At 45.4% G+C, this 19,017-nt stretch overlaps 2 protein-coding genes across 2 annotated transcripts; both read left to right on the top strand.

Annotated features, from left to right (window-relative positions):
* The first annotated feature begins 6,315 nt into the window (after positions 1–6,315).
* Positions 6,316–10,423, top strand: BCL10 (BCL10 immune signaling adaptor). The gene is made up of 3 exons (XM_077278423.1): positions 6,316–6,569; positions 8,097–8,385; positions 9,812–10,423. Exons 1-3 carry the CDS (start codon positions 6,522–6,524, stop codon positions 10,159–10,161), a joined length of 687 nt encoding a protein of 228 aa, XP_077134538.1. The 5' UTR covers positions 6,316–6,521; the 3' UTR covers positions 10,162–10,423.
* Positions 10,424–13,355: 2,932 nt separating this feature from the next.
* C8H1orf52 (chromosome 8 C1orf52 homolog) lies at positions 13,356–16,741 on the top strand. Its single transcript, XM_077278335.1, has 3 exons — positions 13,356–13,726; positions 14,888–15,095; positions 16,194–16,741. Exons 1-3 carry the CDS (start codon positions 13,478–13,480, stop codon positions 16,238–16,240), a joined length of 504 nt encoding a protein of 167 aa, XP_077134450.1. The 5' UTR covers positions 13,356–13,477; the 3' UTR covers positions 16,241–16,741.
* Positions 16,742–19,017: the final 2,276 nt, after the last annotated feature.

Below are 19,017 nucleotides of genomic sequence, written 5' to 3'. Positions count from 1 at the left end.
TGTTGAATTTGCTGAATTTTCCCAGGAAATTCAATTTGTTGCAAGTCGATAATCCACAAATCAGAAGTCCTGCAAAGCCTCCAATGTATGTGTGTAACACTCTGAGGTCTCCTAGAACTGTATCCAACCGCTTTCAAGTGTTTAATGCAAATCCAGCCTCAGTTTGAGGTTGTTTTAACACTTCTATCGGACTATGGGTAAACGGTAGTCACCAATAGCCTGTTCTTCACATGCTGATTGTCACTGCTGTGCTGTCACACACTAGTTTGTTCAGTCTTTTATGGCTTTCTCTCCCTATCTCAATAGCTAAGTTGTAGTCCTCTCATTAATACATTAATAATCACTACAAAGCGGCTGCTGCATTCCCTGCCTCGGCTTTTATACGGGCTATGATACTCCCTTGTGATTGTCTGCACTATATGATGCGATGTAATAGTGGCAAGGCTTTTTGGGGAGGCTGCACCCGAGGTCCTGTGATTTTTTGCTGGCTGATGCAATCAGAATGGAAGAAAAAGTTGTAAAGGACGGAACTCAGACAGACCCTATTAGAATCAATGGGACCCCTCTGCTTCTGTTTGCAAAACTGATGTAAAAAGCAACCAGAAGGCCCGAATGGACGTGTGAACGGAGCCTTAGATCCCCTGCCTTAGGCCGGGATCACACATACGCGAGATACGGCCGAGTCTCGCAGGTGAAATCCCTCCTCTGGCGCCGGCACTGCGGAACGGAGCGTGCAGCCGCACAGCAATACATGGAGCCGCACGCTCCGCTCCCAAGTGCCGGCGCCAGAGGAGGGATTTCACCTGCGAGACTCGGCCGTATCTCACGTATGTGTGATCCCGGCCTTATTCTGTAAACAGTCCTAGATTTGTCATGTCAGTCTGTACTAGACCCGGACCCCTGTCTTCTGAACCGGCGCCTCTCCTCCACTCCAAGTGCTGTGTTCCTCCATTGTTTAAGTAATGTGAGCACTGCAGGCAATCAGTGGCTGCTGATGGGTTGCAGCTTTCACAGTTCCGTTCTATTAGATCCTATTCTCTGTGTCTCCTTAAAAACCCATCTTTGTGTCACATTACATCAAGTATAAATCTAGACTGGATCCCATGTGCGGAGTCAAGCACTAGAACGCTCCACTACATGTCTGGTGGGTCATGCATTGGTTAAATGGATTTATCACCCTATAATCGGCCACAAAACTCAAACCACCTACCAAATATTGTATCCCCCCACTCCCCTTTTCCAACTCGGACCCAACAAGGCACAGACTAGACTTCTGAAGGTATAAATGAAGCAATAGAGGGCGCCCCCTTACTTGGGTGAAGCATGCTTATCAAAGGCTTGTATCTGGTCTAAAAGTTGCACTTTATATGGCAAAATCAAAGATTTATATAGCGCCATTAATTCCACAGCACTTTACAGACATCAGCATTACTGTCCCCGATGAGGCTCACATTCTACATTCCCTATCAGGATGTCTTTGGAGAGTGGGAGGAAACCGGAGAACCAGGAGGAAACCCACGCAAACACGGGGAGAACATACAAACTCCTGACACATCACGTTATAAGACAGGAATAACTGTACGAGTCCTGTAAGTTCCTCCATGGATCGGACTTATTGTTCTTGCACTTCCAACAGATGCTCCATTGGATTGAGATCTGGAGAATTGGGAGACAAGTCATCACCTTGAGCTCTTTGACATGTTCCCTATTCTTGGACATCTTTTCGCAGTGTTGCAGGGGTCATTATCCTGATAAAGCGGACACTGCCATTAGGGAATAGCACTGCTGTGAAAGGGGGAACTTGGTCTGTACATTGTTTTGGTACGTTTTACATCCACCTAAGTCCCGGCAATCAGCAGAATGTTGCTCAGAGCCTCCGTCAGCTTTTGTTCTTCCCATAGGGTATATCTGTGCCATCTTTTCCCCATGTAAGGGACACACACGCACCCGGCTATCTTCTTTCATTGTTCCATGGTCCTAATACAATACTAATGTGTGTAAGCACTTTTAATCAACATTGGCACAGTGACCAGATTGCAGCTACCCAGCCCCATACACCACAAGCCGCGATGTTCTGCCTCTTCTGACACCTTGCTATCATAGTCAGCATCAACCCTTGCATTATTCCAACAGAAATCCATATTTCACCCTGTGATATTACAGGACGGAGGGGTTAATTACCTTTGGCTTGATTTCGAACCATGGCAACTTGGAAGATCTGGAAGAAGATGGATCTTCTGCAATCCTGGATAGGTCCACCAGGGTCTTCTCCACTATTATCTTGATAATACATAGTCATCCAGGTTGTAATGTATACAGTACAGACCAAAAGTTTAGACACCTTCTCATTTAAAGATTTTTCTGTATTTTCATGACTATGAAAATTGTAAATTCACACTGAAGGCATCAAAACTATGAATTAACACATGTGTAATTATATACTTAACAAAAAAGTGTGAAACAACTGAAAATATGTCTTATATTCTAGGTTCTTCAAAGTAGCCACCTTTTGCTTTGATGACTGCTTTGCACACTCTTGGCATTCTCTTGATGAGCTTCAAGAGGTAGTCACCGGAAATGGTTTTCACTTCACAGGTGTGCCCTGTCAGGTTTAATTAGTGGGATTTCTTGCCTTATAAATGGGGTTGAGACCATCAGTTGTGTTGTGCAGAAGTCTGGTGGATACACAGCTGATAGTCCTACTGAATAGACTGTTAGCTGCTTTTTTCTTGCCATAATACAAATTCTATGTAAAGAAAAATGAGTGGCCATCATTACTTTAAGAAATGAAGGTCAGTCAGTCTGAAAAATTGGGAAAACTTTGAAAGTGTCCTTAAGTGCCGTTGCAAAAACCATCAAGCGCTACAAAGAAACTGGCTCACATGAGGACCGCCCCAGGAAAGGAAGACCAAGAGTCACCTCTGCTTCTGAGGAAAAGTTTATCCGAGTCACCAGCCTCAGAAATCGCAGGTTAACAGCAGCTCAGATTAGAGACCAGGTCAATGCCACACAGAGTTCTAGCAGCAGACACATCTCTACAACAACTGTTAGGGCCCCTTTCCACTTGTGAGATAAACGTCCGTGTCTCGCATGTGAAAACCAAGTTCTGGCGCCGGCACTCCAGAGCGGAGCGTGCGGCCGCATAGGAACACATGGAGCTGCACGCTCCGCTCCAAAGTGCCGGCGCCAGAGCTTGGTTTTCACATGCGAGACACGGACGTTTAACTCGCAAGTGAAAAGGAGCCCTTAAGAGGAGACTTTGTGCAGCAGGCCTTCATGGTAAAATAACTGCTAGGAAACCACTGCTAAGGACAGGCAACAAGCAGAAGAGACTTGTTTGGGCTAAAGAACACAAGGAATGGACATTAGACCAGTGGAAATCTGTGCTTTGGTCTGATGAGTCCTAATTTGAGATCTTTGGTTCCAACCACCGTGTCTTTGAGCGATGCAGAAAAGGTGAACGGATGGACTCTACATGCCTGGTTCCCACCGTGAAGCATGGAGGAGGAGGTGTGATGGTGTGGGGGTGCTTTGTTGGTGACACTGTTGGGGATTTATTCAAAACTGAAGGCATACTGAACCAGCATGGCTACCACAGCATCTTGCAGCGACATGCTATTCCATCCGGTTTGCGTTTAGTTGGACCATCATTTATTTTTCAAAAGGACAATGACCTCAAACACACCTCCAGGCTGTGTAAGGGCTATTTGACCAAGAAGGAGAGTGATGGGGTGCTACGCCAGATGACCTGGCCTCCACAGTCACCAGACCTGAACCCAATCGAGATGGTTTGGGGTGAGCTGGACCGCAGAGTGAAGGCAAAAGGGCCAACAAGTGCTAAGCATCTCTGGGAACTCCTTCAAGATTGTTGGAAGACCATTCACGGTGACTACCTCTTGAAGCTCATCAAGAGAATGCCAAGAGTGAGCAAAGCAGTCATCAAAGCAAAAGGTGGCTACTTTGAAGAACCTAGAATATAAGACATAATTTCAGTAGTTTCACACTTTTTTGTTGAGTATATAATTCCACATGATTTAGTTCATAGTTTTGATGCCTTCAGTGTGAATGTACAATTTTCATAGTCATGAAAATACAGAAAAATCTTTAAATGAGGTGTGTCCAAACTTTTGGTCTGTACTGTATATCTCTCAACATGTCTAATAATCCGCTTTTAATAGGGCAATTAAGGTATATAAGGGTATGCATACATAAATGTTTGCTGAAATTTCAATTGGACACAAGTTTGCAATTTGAGAAACTGTACAAAGAGCAATTCCCACTATACCTTTTCATTGTGGATGCACAAATACCACCCAGGCAGACAAATATAGTTACAGAAAGTGTAAAATATGTTAAAAAAAAGTAAAGTTTCTGTGTCTGATCTGTAACAATATGTGGATGCATCATAAGCCACAAAATGCTCAATAGATGAAAAGTTGGACTTGTGAGACCTCTACTGGACACCTATGAGAATACACCTGGGTGATTAACACTAGGTATTTATGGTATTGAATTTTTGCAGGCACATCTACATTGCACCAGTGAGTATCATCTATTATTTATACAGCAAAAATACTATTTCCTGTAGCTCGCAGCCTAATTTCCCTATTTTGGGTATACACATGCCTATTGATACAGGTAAAGCTTGTGTGCAAATTCTCACTGGGGCCCCCAAGGATTTACTATCCTGCTTTAGGGCACATAAGTTTTGAGCTCTGGCTTTAATTGTAAACCAGTCGTGTTTATTTTGGGATAATGCTGGAAACTGAATAACTTCGAGTCACAAGTAAGATAATTGCTTGAACTAACAAAAAAAAACTGGGCAAATAAAGACAAATAGGTTTTCTAGGACTGCAAAATTCCTTAGAAAATTCCCAGATGGTCACCATTATCTTTTATTTCAATTTTATGAGCCTAAAATTTCTAAACGCCCCTGCACTGTAAAAGATGGCACATGAGCATGGACTTAGAGAGTCATCATATGTCCAAAGGATAACTTGCTAATCTCTAGGGGTCCCACCGCTGCGTCCCCAACTTATCCGGCTTTACTGTAATCTAAGTTCTTGTTACTTTACTTTGCAAATGTGAAGCCCCTACCACCTGTAACAGAGCAGGATTGCTCCCAGACCTTTCTCTACTTTTGCATACACATCATGCAAGTTGCTGTAATTGGGATTCAAATTGCAAGGAAAAAAAAAATTGTATAATCAAAAATTAAAGTTGGAATTTTCTCACCTTTTGGAGAGGCTAACTGAATTATAACAAAATAAATAAAATGCCCCAAACTACATCCATCCAAAAGAACGAAGAAGGGAACATATTTAAGGCTGAGTTTGTAACATTTTTCATAAAGATATAAATAAATAAGAAAAATGTAAATAAACATTGAATATTACTCAAAGAAAATCAGCTGCAGGATACAGCACGATCCATGTGAATGGGGATATCTTAGGTTATATTCACACGTTGCTTTTTTTTCTGCAGGCAGTAAAGAAGCTGCTTACAAAAAGCAAGATTTTCTGCATTTTTTTCTGCAAATTTGCTGTGTTTTGTTGTCTCTTGTGCATGCTGAAAATGTTTAGTGGCCCCCAAAAAATCATGATGCAACTTCCTTAGGTTTTCGGATCAAAAATGCAGCCAAATCTGATACCTGCTTTTTTTTTTTTACTGCATTTTTGCACTTACTCATTGCTTTCTATGGGTGAAAAAAATGTTGAAAGAAGTGACATGCTGCAGATTTAAAAAAACGCAGCAGTTTTCCAAATCAGTCAGAAAAAAAAAAGTAATGTGTGTGCATGAGATTTCTAAAATCACATAGCTTTTGCTGATACTGTAAAACGCAGCTTAAAATTTGCATTAAAAAAATGCAGCAAAAATGCAACGTGTGAACATAGCCTTAAAGAATTGCAATGGATTCTGACTATGAAAAGTAAATCCGCAGCAAAATCTATGGCTGAAAAACCTTCCAATAACAATGTCATCAGAAAGCAGAGTTCACGGCAAGAGCTGATTGGCTCCGGACAGTAACAGACACCGGAAACAGCACTGGACCTGGAGAGGGGGAGAAAAGCACAAGTTTTTTTTTTGTTTGTTTAACTGCAGCCAAAGGGCAGGGGTTTCCAAAATGAGAAAATCCCTTTAACCGACTCGAACTTTACATGGCTTTTGAGCCTCTTTCCGGGGGGCTGTGATGACACCTGTTGTTCAGGCCCCAAGCACTATGAGCTTTGGCAAAATGCAGCAACCAGTCAGTTAAGTGAATGAGGAATTCAGGAAATGAAAGTCAGCGAGCAATGAGGAAGCACTGGAGAAAATACTATCAACAATCTCGCTGGCAGGAAGGAGTAACATGTCGCAGAAACTCGTACCCCTGTAACAGGAAACACTGCAGGTTTCTAGATTAAAATCTGCAAACGAAACCGGGCGAGTCTGTGCAAGCGAGGAAAAAAAGGGTCCGGCGTATGTGATCGCACCTTCACTACGTCACAAGCTGGGGGTGGTGGCCTTTAGGTGCACCCAAGATGACTCCCCAACTGAACGAAGACATAATGGCAGATATAAAGAAAGAAGTAAGTAGTAACGAGGAGCAATCGTGGGTCAATGGCCAGATTGGATCTGATGTGGTTGATGCTGGTCTAAGACAAGGGATTTGGGGCAGCACAGGAGGAGCAGGAAGTTGTAGACAGTCACATCTCGTTAGGGTCTTATATTTCTGCCAAGTTTTCCATATATCTGATGAGATCCTCATCCTGGTGTGTGAATATGTCCTGAATGGAGAACTACCATCTTGTAAAGTACCGTAATGGGGGTATATTGGTAGGAAAGGCTTGATGAGTGGCGGAGACCCCGCACATCCTGAGACTAAAGGGCTATAGTGCTAGTGTTGCTTTGCGTCACTCTCTCATTTTTCCTTGCACAGAGGAGCCCATGGCCACCCACGGTGCAGGGAACTGCAGCGCCATCCAGTTCACCAATATGCAGCTCCCTGCACAGCTGCTACAGTGCCCACAGTAAAGGGGTGAAATAACACACTGGTGATACATCGCCTTCATTCTCAGGATTGGTGGGGTCAGGTCCCCTTATATCACACTCTCCAATCATAAAGAGATGGTATAAAATAGCAAAATGCAATGCGTTTATCAGTTGACAAACCCCTTTAAAGAAGATCTGTCACTTGCCATAAATATGTAATTTTATTACCTGGTATAATTGCCGCGATTTTCATGAATCCGACGATGTTTTACTTTTGTTCCTGCGCCTCTCCGTTCCTGAGATATGGCCTCCTTTTTCATGAACTTTAATCTAGTCTTTTTTTTGGCCAATTGGGCGTGGTCCGCAATAAGACGCCCACTTGTCTAACAAGACTAGATTTATATACCGAGCAGGAGGGGCTGTATCTGCAACAGAGAGGGATAGGAACAAAAGAAAAACATCGCCGGATTCAGGAGAACAGCGGCAATTACACCAGATGAAATAATGACATATTTTTGATAGGTCCTATCTACCCTGGGCATTTACCTTCACACTCTATAGCTCACTCTTATGATCTGGATAAGAACTTCTATATTTGGGTAATAATCAGCTTTTTCCTAAAAATTTGACGTGACAGCTATGATGGGAAGTTTATGTTGTCAGTGGCTCTGATTCATAGAGGGAAGTCCAAAAGCACTGGGCATATGGATAACGGTTGTGCAAAGGATAGAACCCCTTTAAAGGGATCATTTCAGCATCTTTTTGCATACAGAAATATTGGCAAGGCTTGCTGGAACCTTGCTCATGCGCTGTTGCGGTACATTCTCATTTTGGAGGAAACAAGGATCAGGCTGTTGGGTTTCTACATGCCCAATCCTTTGATCTCAGTGACAGAAAAGCTGACGCCAGAAGTCTCTGGCACCAGCTTATTCCTCTCGCCCTACTGAGAACACGTGCACCTTTGGCCAAGCCGAGTATGCATGTATATAGGGTGTTGGAAAAAAATAACTGTTGACCAAATAAGAATTCATCCCAGAACTATCTAAAGTGTATGGTCGCCCTTAGAGAGTATATAAGTTCTACCGTAACAAATTGCTTGTAATTTTATTGTTTGCCTCTTGCAGGCCATTGAACATTTACGACCGTATTTATGCGAAAAGCTGATTGCAGAAAGACACTTCGACTACCTACGATCGAAAATGATCCTGAACAAAGACGATGCCGAAGAAATTATGTGCCAAACAACAAGCCGGAAAAAAGCTGGAGAAATGTTGGATCGTCTGGCCAAGAACCCAAAGGGACTTGATGAATTGATCGAATCCATCAGACAACAGAGAACACAGGACTTTCTTATAGAGAAGATAACTGATGAGGTTCTACGGGTGAAAAACTCGTGGATCGATTCCTACAAAGGTAATTCTGTCCCAGCGCAATCGACGTTTAAGCATCTCCACAGCTAAAAAAAAAAACATTCTGATCCGGCGCCAAGTGCTCTCGTCTCGTCTGCTGCCAGCTGAACTTAGAAGAATCGGTTTAGTGTGATGTCCGTTGACTGCATCCTCATTGCAGATATTATGTTTTATTGATTAGATTATTAGCCTAGAAAATCCCTTTTCTAATGGCAAACCCACTGGTAATCAGCTAAGTAACTCGGTTTGTGAGTGTAGGACCCTATTCTATAACATGAGACATATGGAGTATACAACTGCAGGCTTATACTGTGGAGGGACTATCTTGGGTAGACAGCAGATGGTGCAATATTAACTGTTATAGTTTATGCACTTGTAGTTCCTCCCTAGGCTGTATTTTATGACCGCTCAGTACAGTTCCTTCCACGTTAAGATGATGCAGCTAATGGTTGAAATTCGGCAATGAAGTCATGTGATTTAGAGGATTATTCCAATCTACAAAAATTACCATCTACTCACGTGATCATTTTTATGTTGTTGTAGGTTCCATTGTTGCGTAGTCGCCCTGCCGTTTCATTTACTAGGGGTGATGATGATGCCCAGTGCAGCCAACGTCATAGACAGTACTTGGCATATAGAATCAGAGAACAAGGGCTCATTTATGTCCCGGCGTTCTCGCAAATCGTGGGGATAGGACCTGCACTGATCCAATTACCTATCCATTTACGTAGACTAACATTCCTTTAAGGTATTTGTCCTGGACCCACAAAAGGCTAGAAAAGCTCTGAAAAACAAAACAATGTACAAATGACAATATTTTGCTCTAAATGTTAAAGTAACATTTGACTGAAGCATTTTTTTAACTCCATGTCCGGGCTAAACTTCTGACGTTTTGGTTATTCTTATCTCGTATAGTGATGGGACCCCTTTATATTCAGGATTAGTGAGGATCCCAAAGGTTGGACCCCTATCAATCATAAAGTAACGGCATATCCTACCGATTTATTATTATTATTATTATTATTATTATTAACAGCCTTCGGCTCGATCTCAAGCCATGGCCACTTGATAGATGAACGGTCTGTAGGAAAATCGATCTTGTGTAAGCCTAGATAGGCCCACCAGGGTCTTCTCCGCCGTTATCTTGATAGTATCAAGCCATCGGGTCACTGCTCTTCGTCTTCGCCTTGTTTTGTCTATTCTTCCAACCATAATTTCCTTCTCCAGTGATCGCTCTCTTTGTATGTTGAGTCCAAAGTAGGCGAGTCGTAGCTTGGTGATCCTTGCTTCAAATGACATGTCTGGCTTGCTTTGTTCCAAAATGTATTTACTTGTTGGTGTATCAGTATCTTAACGATACGCCACCATTTTGCAAGATAGGATTTGAAGCCCTCATCAGTATCTGCGCTTCTAATTTTTTTATTTTGTAGGTTGCTTCCTGGACACGTCGCTGACAACGTGCAATGGATTAAGTACCACTGATGAAAAACTGGTGTCACCACAAATGGAATCCACGGTTCTTTTTCACCCGGAAGGAGAGCCCAGCCTCCCGAATTATTTTAGCACCTCTCTAACACTGAGAAGTCAATCTACTCTAGAGATGAAATCCAAGAACAGCAGACAGAGCTCTAACTTCTCCAACAAGTTCCCCAAACCTGGAGAACTGGGAGCTCCGCCACTTCCAACCGTTCCTCCAGCGGAGCCTGAGGAGTTGTGTGCATGCTCTGCCATGGATAACCAGTTTCTGTCTCTGAGGTCCAGTTCTCCTTTTCATTCATGATTCCACAAATAAATACTCTGCCCTCTCATATGTTATCGCGTTGCATTGGATTTGTGTTTTGCAGATATCTGGCCACCGAAGGCACAATTTTCTGAAATTTGAAGGACAAATACATCAAGGACATATTCATATTTTGTAATAAAGTAGATTATCGGATTGAGTATAATCTGTGATTGAATAGGATTAGTTTGCCAAAAGGGTGATCAAGGGGGATACTTATCGGTCTTACTACATGAGCTGTACATAAAAAAAACTGAAAGAATTTCATTTGTGTGTTTGATACAGTTTATCCGTTTTTGATCTTTATACCTGCTTTTCCCATCATCCATTTTTCTCTTAGGAGGAAAAAAATTGAATGTTTTTTAAAATTCTAGAAACTGAAAAGCAGAAAGCACACATTTACAACATCAATATAATCCGTCTGTATTCTTTGCTAATCCGTTCACATGAAAGAGCAAATTTTTTTATTTGCAAATTGGGTCAAAATCAGACAATTCTGCAGAAAAAAAAACAAATCGAGACAATTTTCACCAGATCCAAAAATAATTTCTAGTGAAACCTCGAGATTGGTTTTCGCCTGTCTGAACTTCTCCACACACAATCCAGAACTCTGTAATTCTGTAACTTTTCTTCCTTCAGCAGTAAACTATTTCAGTGCAGATACAGCACTCCAATAAATGAGGAACGATTGTCCTGAGCACGGTGATGGCATCTGCTAAGTCTTTTTCCCATTTCCCTATACAGTTGGCTGGCAGCTGCTTATCTCCATCACTACATAGAAATGACATGCCCCTTTAACTGGCAATTATTTTATGTTTATGGTCAAAAACTGCCCAAAATGGGAAAAATCACAGAGCACCGGGTCATTGATTTTCATTAACTGAGAAACTTTCATCTTTACATTTAAAAAAAAACAAGAATCCGACATGTTGCATTTTAACAGCTAATATTTATGTTCGGTGGGGAAATTTTGCTGGCAGCGTCTCTTTGATAGAGAACATAGGAGCGCTCATCCAAGACCTGGGGGAGTCATAGTGGTCACAAATAATCGTTCGCCCGACAGCTGCCTAAGGCTATGTTCACACGTTGCATTTAATTTTGTTTGTTTTTTTGCTGCTTTTTTAATGCAAATTGAATCTGTTTTTCATATTTCATGCACACACATTGTTCTTTTTTTCCTGACTGAATTGGAAAACTGCTACGTTTTTTCAAACTGCAGCATGTCACTTCTTTCTGCATTTTTTTCACCCATAGAAAGCAATGAGTAAGCGCAAAAATGCTGCACAAAATGCAGGTATCAGGTTTTGGGGTATGTGCACACATTGCGGATTTCCTGCGGTTCCGCAGCATTTTTTTTCTGAGCAGAAATGCTGCAGATCTGCAAGTGATTTACAGTACAATGTAAATCAATGGGAAAAAAAATAGCTGTGCTAATGGTGCGGAAAAATCTGCACGGAAAATGCAGCAGATTCAAAAAAGGAACATGTCAATCAATTTTTTGCGGATCTGCAAAGTTTCTGCACCCATTTCATAATAGAAATGCGCAGGGGTAAAAAACGTATGAAATGTGCAGAGAATCCGCAGCAAATCCGCAAAAAAAGGGCCAAAAAAAGCGCAGATGTTGACCTGCGTTTTCTACTAAGAAATGCAGAATCCGCACGAAAAATTTCACAGTCTAATCCACGACGTGTGCACATAGCATTGCTGTATTTTTGGTGCAGAAAACTCAGGAAGTTGCAACATGGTTTGTTTGGTTTTTTTTGGGGGGGTAGACTTTATCAGCATGAAAAAGAGACAGATGTACCTGAAAAAAATGCAGCAAAAAGAGCAGAAAAATCTGTTTTTTGTAAGAAACTTCTACTGCCAAGAGAGCAGGTTTTGTCCAAAGCGCTACCGTCTATTGAACGCAGGTGAATCCGCATGTGTTCACTGAACCGTGCGGATTCACCGAGGGATGGGGAGGACGTGAACAAACACATTTCCTGTGGATACAGTTTGGCAAAAAAATACCCAGGAACCTTTCTTGCTTTTTCCGGGGGCTTCTCACTGTAGTGCAGCATACTGTTGGGCCATAGCATCTCTGTTGATCAGTGAGGGTCGGAATGCCCAGACTCTGCTCCCTATGTTCAGGTCAGTGCAGATGTAGTAATAATGTTCATATTCGTGTACAGAGTGATGGCAGACGGCGTAAAACACGACAACCACTATTCAGAGAATTATGCCCCCAAGAGCTGTCGCTTCACCTCCCTTGCAGACAGCGGGGGGCGACAATGTGCAGACAGGAGACCCCCGAGTTATAAATCCATTCAGAGTAGAAAAAACTAATTAGCAAAATGTAATTTATAAGATTAGTGGAGTCCGGCTGATCCTGTTCGATCGTGTCTGCAGTTTCCTGGGTCACATTTCTTCAACTTTTCAGTGTGATGCTGGAGGATGTGTGCACCATTATGGGGGCACTCTCTGGTTAGCACCATTATGGGGGCACTGACTGGCACCATTATGGGGGCACTTTCTGGTTAGCACCATTATGGGGGCACTCTCTGGCTGGCACCATTATGGGGGCACTCTCTGGTTAGCACTATTATGGGGGCACTCTCTGGTTAGCACCATTATGGGGGCACTCTCTCACTGGCACCATTATGGGGGCACTCTCTGGTTAACACCATTATGGGGGCACTCTCTGGTTAACACCATTATGGGGGCACTCTCTCGCTGGCACCATTATGGGGGCACTCTCTGGTTAACACCATTATGGGGGCACTCTCTCGCTGGCACCATTATGGGGGCACTCTCTGGTTAACACCATTATGGGGGCACTCTCTCGCTGGCACCATTATGGGGGCACTCTCTGGCTGGCACCATTATGGGGGCACTCTCTGGCACCTTTATGGGGGCACTTTCTGGTTAGCACAATTATGGGGGCACTCTCTGGCTGGCACCATTATGGGGGCACTCTCTGGTTAGCACTATTATGGGGGCACTCTCTGGTTAGCACCATTATGGGGGCACTCTCTCACTGGCACCATTATGGGGGCACTCTCTGGCTGGCACCATTATGGGGGCACTCTCTGGTTAGCACCATTATGGGGGCACTCTCTGGTTAGCACCATTATGGGGGCACTCTCTGGCACATTATGGGGGCACTCTCTGGCTGGCACCATTATGGGGGCACTCTCTGACAGTGTGTGCAGATAATCCTGGTATCTGTGCTCAGTGCCTCTCTCCTCTTTTCTCTCCCCTCAGCCGCCATCTGCCACCACACAGCACATCTTATTCTCCGTCCTCCCCCGGAAGTGACAGGATTAGAGGCTGCACCATGGCGGCTCCGGAAGAGGAGAAGGATCCCCTCAGTTATTTCGCCGCTTATGGCAGCTCCAGCTCGGACAGCAGCGAGGACGAAGCCGAGGAGGAGAAGGCGAAGACGGCGGTGAAGAGGCCGCTCTGCTCCAAGAAGCTGCCGGGCCCGGACGAGCTGTTCCAGACCGTCACCCGCCCGTCCTTCCTCAGCGCCCCCAGCACCGCCGCCATCAACTGGGAGAAGCGCCTGGTGCGGCCCCCGGAGGAGGTAATAAGCGGGAGAGGTGGCAGGGGGCGCTGCGGAGACAGTGAGTGTGGGAACAGCAGGGGGCGCTGCGGAGACAGTGAGTGTGGGAACAGCAGGGGGCGCTGCGGAGACAGTGAGTGTGGGAACAGCAGGGGGCGCTGCGGAGACAGTGAGTGTGGGAACAGCAGGGGGCGCTGCGGAGACAGTGAGTGTGGGAACAGCAGGGGGCGCTGCGGAGACAGTGAGTGTGGGAACAGCAGGGGGCGCTGCGGGGACAGTGAGTGTGGGAACAGCAGGGGGCGCTGCGGAGACAGTGAGTGTGGGAACAGCAGGGGGCGCTGCGGAGACAGTGAGTGTGGGAACAGCAGGGGGCGCTGCGGAGACAGTGAGTGTGGGAACAGCAGGGGGCGCTGCGGAGACAGTGAGTGTGGGAACAGCAGGGGGCGCTGCGGAGACAGTGAGTGTGGGAACAGCAGGGGGCGCTGCGGAGACAGTGAGTGTGGGAACAGCAGGGGGCGCTGCGGAGACAGTGAGTGTGGGAACAGCAGGGGGCGCTGCGGGGACAGTGAGTGTGGGAACAGCAGGGGGCGCTGCGGAGACAGTGAGTGTGGGAACAGCAGGGGGCGCTGCGGAGACAGTGAGTGTGGGAACAGCAGGGGGCGCTGCGGGGACAGTGAGTGTGGGAACAGCAGGGGGCGCTGCGGAGACAGTGAGTGTGGGAACAGCAGGGGGCGCTGCGGAGACAGTGAGTGTGGGAACAGCAGGGGGCGCTGCGGAGACAGTGAGTGTGGGAACAGCAGGGGGCGCTGCGGAGACAGTGAGTGTGGGAACAGCAGGGGGCGCTGCGGAGACAGTGAGTGTGGGAACAGCAGGGGGCGCTGCGGAGACAGTGAGTGTGGGAACAGCAGGGGGCGCTGCGGAGACAGTGAGTGTGGGAACAGCAGGGGGCGCTGCGGAGACAGTGAGTGTGGGAACAGCAGGGGGCGCTGCTAGGAGCAGATTCTCTTCCCAGTAAATAGTTTGGGAGAATCCATATTTGTGACCTGGGCGCTCAGGTTATACCTGTGTGACTGTGGGGACCCCACCTCAACAGCACAAGAGCCCCCCACTGTATATGGTCAGGAGGCCCCCAGGTCGCGCTGACGCAGGTAATAACCGATCTCCTGTTTTGCTCTTGATCAGCCTCCTCGAGAATTTAAAGTGTGGAAGAACAATGCGGTGCCGCCCCCTGAATCCTACAAGGTGGAGGAGAAGAAGGGTCCCCCGCCAGAGCTCGACATGGCGATAAAATGGTCCAGCATGTACGAGGACAACGGCGATGACGCCCCGCAGCAAGTGAGCAAGGCCAAGTTCCTGCCGGATGAAGAAGCCGAGGCCGCGCCAGTGTCTGGTGAGCGACCGCACGGGGATTTCACCATGTGACTGCCGCATGCGGACCGGATCCCAGTGGCCCCCCACCACCCGATCACGGCTTCTGTTGGGCCAGGCGGGGGCTGAGGAATGCCCCATTGGTTGCCGTTTTCGTCCTCCCAGTCGGGGGCTCAGCTCCATGGGAGAACGTGATGTCCCCTATATCCTTAGAGGAGTAATGTAGGATGTGAACCTGTCACGGTTTCATCACTTGTTTTTAATCCCCCAAGAGCACTAAAAATATAAAGAGGCAAAAGTAAAAAAAAAAACAACAAAAAAACAAAGAAATCAAAATCGCCCCTTTCTCCCTGTTATAATAAAAAAAAAGAAGTCATATTGTCATATCTATTACAGTCCGATCTATCAGATTAAATAATGAATAAAACCCACAAAATAAACGCCATAAAGAGAAGAAAAACGTCAGAACTGCAATATTTCAGGTCACTGCACCTCCCTAAAATAAACCGATCAATATGTCGTACGTACCACAGTACCATAAAACTTACATTAGTCGTTCTGACCTGGAAAATCATGTTACCAGGCCATTTTTCCTGCACAATGAACACCGTAAAACCATGGTAGCATTGCATTTTTATTATCATTTTTATTATTATTAATAATAATATATATATTTTTTTTTTTTACTGCAATTGGAATTTTTCTTATTTTTTAGTACAAATATGTTTAAAATGATCTGTGTCATTAAAAAATACCACTTGTCCTACAAAAAAAAATGATGCCCTCGTACTGCTATGTGCAGAGAAAAATAAAGTTGTGGCTCATAGAAAAAAGGCCGGAAAAAAAATAAAAGCGTGTAAAATGAAAATTAACTGCTGAGGGAAAGGGTTATCAGACAATTGCGTTATCGCCTATCCATAGAGTAGGGGATGACTGATCACGGGGGTCCGACTACTGGAAATGGATGAGAATCTGCTGAGCCCCAGTCCCCCGGGTGCCCTAACGGTCTGTCCCCAGAGATCAGTACGTTGTCCCCTGCCCTACGGAGAGCAGATAATTTCCCCTGTAACTGGGGCTGTTATGCACAATGAGTACATATAATGTGAATATCTCGTTGCAGGGGATGAGCAGGATGAGCCGTCTTCTGCTAAGAAACGCAAAGCGTGACCCTCACGGACCAGAGCGCCGGGATCGAAGGCGGCCTGAAGAAGGGAGCCCCTCCTGTCATCCTTCCGCCATCGCTGAGTGTGTAGACCGGTGCTCTCCAGCCTGTGGCCAGACTACAACTCCCAGCATGCTCTAACCGTCTTGGAGCTGCCGCCTTGCCGCAGGCTGGATCGGCCGGTGTAGATCGTCCACGTGTCAGTATTTGCTCGTGTTCAGCACAATGTCTCGGCTGCAGTATTTAGGACTTGGGGTTTGGTGTCAGGTGCTAGTCTTGGTGAATGTACTGGGCCGTAGGGTCCGTCGCTGCTGCCGCTCAGCGACACATTCATGTTTTTAGATTTTGGACCAGCGATAATAATGCAGTTTGGTTCTGCCACTTGTCTGCATTGTGTAGAAACCTTTTATAAAGGACGCGCTTCACAGTAAGTTATTGTAAGATTTCCGCTGAAATCTAGGAGGCAATGTGTAAATAGGACTGCGATTAAATCTACGTTTCATAGATCGGGCGTCTTCTCTCTTCTCTGTGTGTACATCCAACTCCGCCTAATTACCTGTAAGGGGAAAGGAACAACATAGCTACTGCCATGGCGGCCCCACTTGTGCCGTGGCAGGCCCCACTTGTGCCGTGGCAGCCCCCCCACTTGTGCCGTGGCAGCCCCCCCACTTGTGCCGTGGCAGCCCCACCACTTGTGCCGTGACAGCCCCCCCACTTGTGCCGTGACAGCCCCCCCACTTGTGCCGTGACAGCCCCCCCACTTGTGCCGTGACAGCCCCCCCACTTGTGTCACGAATGTCCTTTATTAGCCATTCAAACCTTTAAAAGGGTGGGTAGTGGGGGGTATTAAAAAAACAAAACAAAAAAACAACTTTGTTTGCCCTTATACACATCTAGTCTCTTTTTGGGGGATGTTGGCATACAAATTTTAAGTTACCTGTAGCCACCCCTGGGGGGGGGAACTAACTGGCTGCTGTTTTTGTGGAAATTTAAAGGGGTTGTCTGGCCTGAGGGTACAAGTCTGTAGACACTTTATGGGAATCCTCACAGTGCTGACTAGTATACGATATGCGGTCATGTGTCAGCTAGGTATGCGCTGCCTCAATGCAAGTGTATTGATCGAGGCTGGAAAAGTCTAGTCGGAATGTGGCCAGAACTATGCAAATCACATACTGCTGTCACATGATAGCCCGCTCCTGACACCGGAGATCGTCTAGTCTGCAGTCATATAAAGTGACTGCAGACCTTTACTACAAGGCTGGACAACTTCTTTAAGGGGTTTTCTCGGTTTGGTAAACCCCGTCCTCCGGCTGCAGTTTGTTTAAAAAAAAAAAAAAAACTTCCTTACTCCTCCCCACCCCTGGTCCAACCAGGCAGATTAAGGACGCTATTAACCTGCACATTAACCCCATATCTGCAGGTAGGTTAATAGCGTTTTTTCACTTGACGTGTTGGTGGCCACTGGCAGGTGTATACTCTCGACAGTGGCCCGTCTGGATACATTCCTAGGCGTCAGCCACTATGGGGACCCAAAATAAATGTATGGTGTATAAACCCCCCCCCCTACCCCGGCAGTTTTACATTTATAGAAATTAAATGCATATCAGGCAGAGGGAATGGAATATACTTTAGACTTTTATCTGGTAATGGGGGGGCCTATGGTATTGTTAAAATATGTGCTAGGAAAAGGTCCTCCAAAACCTAATTTTAAAGATGCTGGCACTTTTCACATAGAACCGTAATGTTCCATCTGTCCTCCAGGTGGCAGTATTTAGTTCCTTAGCGCTAATGCACATAACCGCCGTCCCTGTGGCTCCTTCCATCATCTTGGCCAGAGACGGCCTAATTCCGGCTGTTCATTACGTATCCCTCGTGCTACTTTAATTTCTGCACCCCACGACACTGTAATCCAAACCCCACAAAATATTGCGTAGCTAGCCTTACATACTGATTGGAATCTGGTCAGTAGGCCAACGCTTAGAGGGAACTTGTTGGCATGTTTTTACATATGGAAGTAGAGAAGCTGTTGTCCTCTCATCAAAAATGATCCGATATGCCAATCAGTCAAAATGTAGAGCAAAAGTCATAGGCAAATCAGGCTTGAAGTGCACTGAGGGCGTGCCAATGCACTTGGAAATGGAAATACAATCCCATTGACACGCCCCCTGTGCATTTCCAGTCTAATTTGCATATTGCTTCTTACACCGAATTTTTCTTGGGATCATAAATCACACTAGATGGACTAAACACAAGCAAAACATAAAGAAAAAGGCCACGACCATCCACTCGCACTAGCCAGCGACTTCCTCTTCTATTAAAGAAGCCACGACAAGCGAAGAGCAAAAATAGAAGTGTGTGAGCAGGAACAGTCCCTCGGGTCTTCGTAGAGCAGCTGACATCCCCTAGTCCCAAAGCTCTTGCTTTTATACCGTTTCAGGTGGTCAGATGGATATTATCAACCAATGACGTACCTGTTACTGGGCAAATACAAGGTCCATCCACAGGAACTGCAACTTCATAGGCCAAGCAGCTCACCCAATCCTTGCTTGTTACCTCCCCAACATTAATCTGCCCAACAACCTGCATTTTTTTGGCGGGAAAACTTTGTGATAAAATCTGAGAGGATATATTAAAAAAAAATGACATAGACAATGGTTATAATCATGACACATCCTTAACTGACTCATCAAATATCTATTAGAAAGGGTATTTTTATCATGGGGGGTAGGGAAACTACCACTACTTCCATATGTAAAAATGTGGTGACAGGTTCAAAATGGCC

The sequence above is a fragment of the Ranitomeya variabilis genome, chromosome 8 (genome assembly GCF_051348905.1).
Source record: "Ranitomeya variabilis isolate aRanVar5 chromosome 8, aRanVar5.hap1, whole genome shotgun sequence".
NCBI classification, from domain to species: domain Eukaryota; kingdom Metazoa; phylum Chordata; class Amphibia; order Anura; family Dendrobatidae; genus Ranitomeya; species Ranitomeya variabilis.
The sequence above is the reverse complement of the archived record's forward strand: the minus strand, read 5'-3'. Positions and strand labels throughout refer to the sequence as shown.